Source organism: Mastigoproctus giganteus, chromosome 3 (genome assembly GCF_048544385.1).
Source record: "Mastigoproctus giganteus isolate SK-2022 chromosome 3, ASM4854438v1, whole genome shotgun sequence".
In the NCBI taxonomy this organism is placed as follows: Eukaryota; Metazoa; Arthropoda; class Arachnida; order Uropygi; family Thelyphonidae; genus Mastigoproctus; species Mastigoproctus giganteus.
Window position 1 is genome coordinate 29,193,403 of NC_143577.1, and position 9,948 is coordinate 29,203,350.

General features: G+C 38.3%; 1 protein-coding gene across 11 annotated transcripts in view; it reads left to right on the top strand.

Moving 5' to 3' along the window:
- Positions 1 to 6,925, top strand: part of LOC150087831 (bromodomain-containing protein 2-like) — a 676,121-nt gene extending 669,196 nt beyond the window's left edge. For all 11 annotated transcript variants that reach the window (XM_090369219.1, XM_090369215.1, XM_090369216.1 and 8 more), the window contains one exon: positions 6,193 to 6,925. In XM_090369219.1, the coding sequence (XP_090225345.1) occupies positions 6,193 to 6,258 (66 nt within the window). In that variant the 3' untranslated portion in view covers positions 6,259 to 6,925. The remainder of the gene's footprint in view (positions 1 to 6,192) is intronic.
- The last annotated feature ends 3,023 nt before the right edge of the window (positions 6,926 to 9,948 follow it).

Genomic DNA, 9,948 nt, shown 5'->3' on the forward strand with positions numbered 1-9,948 from the left:
AAATATTTGTTAAGAAGGTGAAATTTAACGCTATATAGATAGCATAGAATTCTACAGTGTAGCTACTGCATTTGATGGGGAGTTTCTTGGCTATGGTAATGTTGGGAAAAACTGCCGCTGCACCAACATGGGCATTAGTTTTAGATCCATCAGTGTAAATTAGCATATACTCTGCATGCTGGGGTCTCAATGTGGCATGGATTTGCCACATATTCTGTTGAGATAAGGTGCATTTTCCCAACGATATCAGTGAGAGTCACATAGCGGTATGTAATACTGTAATACGTCCAAGGTGGGACTGTGTGGGAAGCAGTAGGCTGCATCATGCCAGGGTCAATTTGGCAGCCACTGAGCAGGGAATGCAGGCGTATCCCTGTTGATGGGTAGGCTATGTAAAGGTTCTCCCATTTGGGTGAGATAAGTCCACTCCAAGTAGGGTTGTCCAGTTGCCCTTTGAGTTTTGCTGTGTAGTTTAACAGAAGCATTTGTCTGCATAGATATAGAGGTTTCGGTTACTTCAGCATATAAGTTCTGGACTGGTGATGTACGGAATGCCCCTAGTGCAAGACGAAAAGAACTGTGGTGTATGGGATCAAGCCAATGTAAGGTACTTGGTCTAGCAGAGCTGCAGACCACAAAGCTGTAGTCTAGATGTGACCGTATTAATACATGATTGGTTGTTTGGGTTTTAATGGTGTATCAACTACAAAGGCTATAATGCACCAAAACCATGTCCCATACAAAATAACAGTAAAAATTTCGGTGACATAATTACCTAGGTCAATAGGTCAATATGTTTAAAGATATAAATATGTAAAAATGTATAAAGATATAAACTTAAATTTAAATACAGGAGAAAAGGTTTATTGATTTTAAAAACCTAAAAACAGCTGACACATTGTGGTTGTCAGATAAAATCTGACTGAGTGTATAAGACTCAGTCAGATGAGCAAACATTAAAATATATAAAACGTTCCTGTCTATATCGTGGACATTTGCATAAAATATGACATATGTTTAAAAAGGTGTCGCAATCCTTGCACATAGAAGAGTCATTGGCCCTCAGCAAGAATGCATGTGTAAGATGCCTATGTCCTATGCGGAGGCGAGATAGAACAACTTCCTCCCTACGGTTCCTGCGCAGAGTAGACTGCTAGTGTTGTATAACAGGCTTTATCTGATATAGCTTATTTGTGACCTGCTCATGCCAAGATTGTTGCCACTGGGAGAGTAATTTATCGTATATTAGCTACCTGTAGTCTTTATAGGGGACTAACAGGCAAAGAGTGTTGTGGAGTTCTGGTGATCTGGATGCAGCATCTGCCAGTTCATTACCCATGCTCCCAACGTGCCTTGGGATCCAGCAGAAATGAAGGTCAAAATGCTCAGAAAGAGAATGTAACGTATGCTGGATTCGGGTCAGGAACGGTTGAGGGTTATACCTCGTCCCAGATAAAGCCTGCAGTATACTTAGAGAGTCAGTATACACCATACACTTTTGGTATTTGTGTGTTTTGATATGGTCCAAGGCTAATTGTATAGCATAGAACTCAGCTGTATATATGCTGCATTCATGGGGAATCTTCCTAGATATAGTGTGATCTGGGAAGATGGCAGCAGATCCGACAGAGGACTCTGACTTTGAGCCATCAGTAAAGATAGGCAAGAAGTCAGGATACTGGGCACGGTGGGCAGCATAGAGTTGTCGGCAGACAGATGGTGGCCTTACCCCAATTTTTTAAGGAAAAGTTGCATGATGGTAGGCATGCATGCCATGGTGAAGTAGTTGTATTGGTGACTGAGCAACATTGTCTACTGTAATGCCAAGATCTCTGAGTAGTTCTTGGACACAGATACCAAAGAGACTGTTGGCAGTCTGACAGGTGTTATAGAGAGTTTCCCATCGTGGCTTGAAGATGGATGTCTACGTAGGGTTGTCTGTCAGGGATTTCAATTTAAAAGTATATTTTGGTGACAATTGCTTTCGTCGCAGGGACAGTGGCGGTTTACCTGCTTCGACGTATAAACTCTGGACAGGGGAAGTTCTCAATGCCCCAGTAGCAATACGGATGGCTTGGTAGTGAACTGGGTCTAGCAATCATAGTATGCTGTTTTTAGCCAATGTGTACACCTGGGACCCATAGTCTAAATTAGATCAGACAAGTGCATGATAAAGTCAGAGTAAAGGGCGGCGGTCTGCACCCTAGTTACTGGAGGAGATAGCACGTAGGAGATTCAATCCCTTCGTGCACTTTTAGTCTGCAGTTGACAGATATCTGGCAAAATGTCAACTTCCTATCGAGTACAAATCCCAAGAATTTCATCTCGGGTGCTACTGGAATGATGTTTTGTCCAAGCTTGAGTTGTACTTCAGGATGAAGGTTCTGTTTGCGACAGAAGTGTATGCAGACGGTCTTCAGAGGCAAGAACCTGAAACTATTAGCTACTGCCCAAGATTTTACACGATCAACAGCATGCTGCAATTGTCTTTCGATAACCCTCATGTTGCATGACTGACAGAAGATGGTAAAGTCTAAATGAAGAGGGTACTGTTTACAGTTAGAGGAAGTTGTTCAGTAATAGAATTAACTTTGATAGCAAAAAGCATAACACTCAGGACTGACTCTTGGGGGACTCCTCTTCTTGACAAAAATATCGCAAGAGAACAGAACCTACATGAAATTGGAATGAACGATTCATTAAAAAAATTTTAATAAAAAGGGGTAGATGGCCCCTAAAAGACCCAGATCATGGATTATCCTTTAAAATTCTAAATCTCCAAACTGTGCCATATGCTTTTTCCAATCAAAGAAAACTGACACCAAGTGCTCGAGTTTGAGGAAAGCATCTTGGATAGATGTTTCCAGTCTTATAAGATGGTCGAGTGTTGACCTGTTCCTTCGGAAACCACATTGCACTTTGGAAAGGAGGCCAGTTGCTTCTAAATACCACATAAGATGGGCATTCACCATACTTTCCAGGATCTGGCACACGCAGCTCCTCAGAGCAATCGGACGGTAGATATTCAGAAATTTTGGATCCTTTCCGGGTTTCGGAAAGGCAAGCACAATGCTTTATGCCAGGAGTCCGGAAATTCATCTTGAAGATAGATTCTGTTGTATAAACAAAGCAACTGATCCATGGATTCCGATGAAAAATGCTTTATCATCTCATAATGAACATCGTCTGGCCCGACAGCAATCACCTGGGATAGTGTTAGTGCTGCTTTCATTTCCCATTCTGTGAAGGATCAATTGTATTCTTCACAGTTATTTGATGACAACTTCAAATGTTGCTTTTTGGCATTTTGTTTAAGGGCCAGAAACTGGGGGGGGGGGGAGAAGATGTTTTGTCAGACACTTTAGCAAATCTCTCCCTCCCCAGAGTGTTTGCAGTTGCAGTTAGGTCTACACCCGCACATCCATTATGCTCCAGGATTGATGAAGGGTATGATGTGTATTTGCCCTTCATTTTCCGAACTTGATCCCACACAAACTTAGGTGCTGAAGACTGGTTAATGGAGGATGTGAAGTGGATCCAAGATTCCTTCTGACTCTGACGTCTTATGTAATGTGCTTTGGCACATGCACGTTTCACGGCTATTAAATTATCTGTGGTGGAGTAATGGTGAAATATCCCCCATGCCTTGTTTTGAGCCTTTCTTGCTGCTGTGCATTTAGTGTTCCACCATGGTTTTGGAAATGGTGGAAGCCGAGTTGAAGTCTTTGGAACTGTAATGGCCACTTCTTGGACAACAGTGTCTGTGATGTTCTTTTTTTTTTTACCATTTCATTAACTGGCTCCTTGTTGACTGTTGTGGTATCAATCAATGCCAGATCTTTGGAGGCATTCCAATCAGTGTGATCAATCTTCCACCATGGTATCCAGGACAGGTGGCATGGTCTCCCATTGCAATGGGTGGATATTTTTGAGGAGTGTTTGTAGCTTTTCCTCTGATGTTGCAATGAGGGCAGTATCATCTGCATATCGCAAGTTACTGATGACGTTAAAGTTAATGAAGCTGACAAATAGGTTCTGCTTATGTTCAATTGCCTTTCTGCCAATATATTCAGAGAAAATATTGCTTCTGTTGTGCCAGCCCCCTTTTTAAAACCCATCTGGTCTTTTCCAATTTGTTCTTGAATCTTGCTTCCAATTCTGCATAGAATCATCTTCAAGAGGACTTTCATGGAGTGGCTTATTGTGCTGTGGTCTGCACATTAAGAAAAGACAGATGTAGAATAGATGTGCAGAAATTTGCCTTTAGCCAGCGGGTGGTTAATTGCTGGAACAAACTCCATCTGCGTTGTGGAAGTTGATAGGTTGAATAAATTTAAGGAGGAACTGGACAGGCATTTGGAGGGAATGGTGTGATTTTTTTTTTTTTTTTTTTGGCTGATGCTGCATAAGCTCATACACATGCCACTACTACTACTACTACTATTTTGCTGCTGTTGCCTTTTTTGGTATGGGAATAAAGATGGATTTCAGAAAGTCAAAGGGTAGTTCCCCTCCATTGAGGATATTAAATGAAAATGGGCCTGTAGTACTGGATTCCATGGTTTAAGATAATAATAATAAAGCATACCCAGTAGAGACAAAACTAGATTTTTAATACTAAGTAAGTTAAGACTAATTTGTAGCTTTCAGGGTAAACGAACCCCTTCTTCAACAAACCCATACAGAATACTAACAAAAAACAGACGTTAAAGATAGAATAAAATAAATACTGAATGAGTTGTGCATGCCCAGATGGCCACATGGTCGCAGTATTGTGCAAACATTCATTGACTAGATCGGCATTCATTGTTGGTGTGCAGATGTGTATGGGATTCTGCCAGCATTTTTTGAATTTCAAAACTATTGATTCAAAGATGGGGTGTAGCCCCTTGTACCCTTGCAGCAATTTAAGACTTTTGGACAGCTCAGTATATTTAACGATTCTAGCCAAAGGCGGTGACGGTAGTGCCGGGATTGGTCGATCACGTCTGGGGTTAAGGTCATAATGGGTTAACCTGAAATGTTCCACGATTGTAGAGTGATCAGTGTCACCTAGGCGAATCGATCTGTCATGCTCTGTGAGGCAATCCTGAAGGCGTCTTGAGCTCTGCCCTATATAGCAACTGCCGCAATCATGGCAAGTTATGCGGTATGCCTCTACTCCCATGGCGATTTGTGTGATTGGTGTTCTCAACGGTAAGGTGGCAAACTTCCTGCTGGAGCTAAGAACATTGATCTGTTCAGAGGTTAATTGCTTGCTGCTTAAAAAATTCAGAATGAAATTAGCATTATTAGTAGGACGTATGTCGGCTAATACTGATATGCATCCTACTAATAACCGGCTCTCTGAAGTTCAATGTGAAGGTGACCAAATAAACAACTTCACATTGAACTTCAGAGAGCCAGTTTCAACAAATCCAGGCTTATGCAGGAACTAAAAGGTATGATCTCCCCAGCAGCATTCTCTAGCCTAATTCATACCCTTTGTTTTCAAGCCAACCATGTGTCTAACACCGTTCCCACCAACAGCGGAAGTTTATTAAATTAACCAAAGAAGCTTGTTCTTTGAGAGCAAACATGCGTCCTACTAATAACACTAATTTCATTCTGAATTTAAGCAGTTAACCTCTGAACAGATCAATGTTCTTAGCTCCAGTTTGAAGTTTGCCATGGGAGTAGAGGCATCTATAGCCAACCTCCCTGAAGAGACTGCTAATGACATCTGCTCAGAACGGCCTCTAGCTGCTGTACAACATTATGAACTTTTGTCCCTAGCCATGCCCATAACCTGGTCCTGTTCCACCAGTCCTTTTTTGCACAATATATTTTCTGTTTCCCTGACAATAGAGTCACCAACAGTAACTATTTCTTGTAGGATCGGAACTTTCTGCTGTTGAGGATGTCGTGTATTGTCTGTTGTACAGGTGTCGGCTTTAGCATTGAGCTGGCCATCTGAATGTTTAATGGGTTTTATGAATTAGTTTTAATGTGTTTAATTCTCACCAGTAAATTAAAGAAAGCATTCAGTGGTAATCTTTTTCTCAATTTCATTTGTCTTTTACTAAATTAGATAATATATTATTCTTAAGTTTACCATGGTTTACTGTTTAAAGAGGAGGTAAATATTATAACGTGATAAAATTAGCATCAAGTTTGAAATTTGATTTTAAAATTAGTTTTCTTTCCCTATAGATGGCTGGCCAAATTGACATGAATCGTCAGAGTGATATTATGGCTACATTTGAAGAGATGCTGTGATGAAGACTGATCTGTTTGGACCATGTGCAGAACCTTAACTGGGCACTCAGTCACTTATGTACATATATGAAAATATAAGGCCCTTTCTCATTGGAATTTGGAGCATTTTATATTGTATATGCAGCATCTGTATATGTTAATGCTCCTAAAAGTAGTGGATGAGAGTGTGTGTATGTGTGTGTGCATGTGGGTATGTATGTGTGTGTGTGTGTAGTGAGGATGTTTCTGCATGCACGTGCATGCATGTACAGTGTTTGTCATGGCCAATCAGCTTTACATTTTGTGACCCTTCATTCCTTTGTGGGGCCGGACTCCAAGTAAAGACTCGAATCTTTTTACCTGAAGATGGAATTTGTACCTTTGTATAAATGTGACTGTGGAAATAGTGTATATGAACTGCCAGAACATGGAAAGTGCAGCATAATGGCAAAATGTCTCTTCTCCCAAACTGTATTACATCACCAATTCTCCATCTGCCATTAGTAATAGAATCACTTTTCTTCTTAGCCAAAAGTCTGTGGAGGCTGTTAGCACAAGCCTCTTCTTTTTTACCCTGTTTTCATTTGAGTACATCACCATGGCCCTGCTTTTAGCAGTATTCAAAAGGAGGTGAAATGTGTGTGTGCGCTAAATCTGGCCTGCTGGTTTAGGTAAGAAGTAGTTGGACTTTTTTTTTTTTTTTTTTTTCTAATTTAACTGAAGACATGACATTTGAATTTAATGTATGACAAGTGATACATTAATGTATTTTATTGTATTTTTTGTATAGATAACTAGATACTGTTTTTGGAATGGTGAACAGGCCAGAAGGCAATACACTATGGTACTTACTTGGTGATGGGGCCAGTAGATTATTGTGTTAGTCTGCACATCTCCCACTGTCTTCCTATTGTCCTCATAGGCTGTGGGAGAGTATTTCCAAATATAATTTTTGCCATGATCATTCTATCACATTTTTGTATGGCAGTGGCCTGTGACAGGAGTCACAGACTAGTTTAATTTATTGATGCTGGAATGTTGCAAATATCAGCTCTGTATATAGTTTGGTGTTAATAGCAAGGTACCATTTTTAATAGTTACTTTGTCTGTTTTGTCAGAATATGTAATAATTCCACTACCTTGCTTGTCCTGAGGTTTTTAAATATAATTTGGTGTCATCTACATTGACTTTTGTTTTATTTAAAGAACATAGACATTTCATAGTGATGCTAAAACTTTATGTAGATTATGAAAAATAATCGAAATTATTTAAATTATCTTCTCTAAACATAAACATAAAAACCTATTTTCACTCTGCTTTCAGATTAATATACACTATGTACCAAAACTAAAAAATTCAGCTTGATTTTGGTAAAATAATTTTAATATAAATCTAGATGGTAAAGAATGTGTATGTAGGAATATTGTATATTTCATCTTGAGCAGAATGTTGGAAAAATATGTATGGTAACTGCTGCTGAAATGTTGCTTTATTTAAATTTAATTTTATGGCAAGTTAATATAATTTGCATTGTAAATGTGAAAGTTTTGACTTGCTTTCTCAGACATTGAGATTGTATTCTACGTTAAGGTAGAAGCAAAGCGATGGAAATTTAAAAAATAATAATAAATAAATATTAAACACTTGCCTTCTGCTACATGAAAAATTGAATGAGCAGATTTTGTTCATTGTTGATATTTCAGAATCCCACTTATTAATTACTTAGCATTTCTGTGCATTCATGGCTATGTATACATTTGTAATTTATACATAGATTACATTTGTTAACCTTGCCCAGTCAATTATCATATTCACTTAACTCCTGCAGTATTCCATATAGCGTGAATATTGTGTTGTCCTCAGCATTTGAAATAAATGTAAATTGAGAATGAACAATTCACTCTTCGCCCACGTAGTATTTACGTGTATTATATGGACTTGCCTGCTATGATGCTCCTTGCCTGGTACCTGAGTCTGCACTTTTGCAGCACAGATTTGTTTTATTTATTGTTCTCATTACTTGGTTTGTGACCATTTCATTCCAGGTGTAAAAAATGTTAGTGTTACTGATATAAAAGATAATTCACTTGCAGAGGGAAAATGATCTTTATAACATTTCTGTGAGTGATAGTAAAGTGTATTCTACTAATACAAGTGACAGTGTGCATTTTTTTTTTTTTTTTTTTTCCCAGAACAGAATGTATCTGCATGTATTGGCAGTACAAACATAAAAATGCTTCACAAATGATTCGTGCTAAAACAGTATAGATTTTGTTTGTCTTCTGGTTCATATGTCACAATCTTGCCTGAACCTGCTGTTCCTTTCGATTATTTTATCTCATTTTTGAAAAGAATACTCTTCAGTACATCACTGATGTAACAATTATGTATGTAAAAGAAACAAAATCAAGAAACAAATTTAGCCAAAACAGTAAATGGAAAATGTGAAAAGATGTAACACTAGACAAAATTAGGCAATTTATAGATGTAATTTTGGAATAAATATGAAATTGATTTTACTGCCAAAATGCCAAGACTATTTTTCAGGAGGGTCGAAGGTGTGCCATTTTTCAGAGACATATTTGTGAGAGAGATTTTTATAGATATATATTGGCCTTACATGTTGATAGTAATAATAATGACACCACAACTCAGGGACATTATGTCAAATGACCCAACAAAGTAAAAAAAAGAAGGAAAAAATAATGTTTTACAGTGGGTTTTAAGCATGTTCCAAAGGCATTCACATGCCATTAAAGAATATTGCTATCGATAAATATGCATTTGCCTCCAGGGAGGGTTTTAATTAGATGACTTATAATGTGTATTTATGAAGGCTATGTCGCATGCACAGACATTACATTTGCATCTGCAAATGCAGCCTAATGGGAGCTGAGATCTATGAGAAGTAATCTGTCTCGAGTGAAATGGTACTGGAAATTAAAAGCAAGAGGTCAAGGCTTACGGAGTAGGAGAAACTATGGTTCTCAGATTGAGAGACAAACATGGAAACTATACGATAGAAACTACATCAAACACAAACTCGTATAGAAACATCAAGAAACAGTTCTGCAATACTTAAAGATAATATGAATTGTTGACAAGCTCAATATGGCAGTCAATCATCCTCCAACAAGCATAAGGGTGGTACTGTGTGCAGCAATCATGAAGTGAATAGCATGTGGCAAGGGACAGCATTCAACTATAAAATGTGCAAAACCAACCAAGAATTCATCAGATGTGTGCTTCAAATGAATCTACAGGACTACAAAGAAATATACTAGAAAACTGAAGACTATATTAAAAACATTACTGTATATATGTATATAAGGTACTTGATAAAACGCATATAACTGCCAGTAAGGTGGCGCAGTTAGTAAAGTCACCACTCTGTAAGTGCAAGGCTGCAGGTTTGAATCTCGCCCTAGTCTTGGATGTTTGTAAACCTTCTCCAGACAATCTAATACAGCTTTGAAGCTTATAGGTTGACTTGTAAAAAATAAATAAATAAATTTCATTACTTTCAAAACATTTTTGTTTTATTGGTATGTTGAATAATAAAATAATCAGACAGATAATGGATAATGCTCCTTCCAGTAGGGAACGTGCTGCAACTTTTTTCTTAAGTGACCCGAGTTAAGAGGGTTAATGAAATCATAATGCCTATCCCTCCAAAAAATTGAAATCTTTAACAAATTAAATCTGGCCCT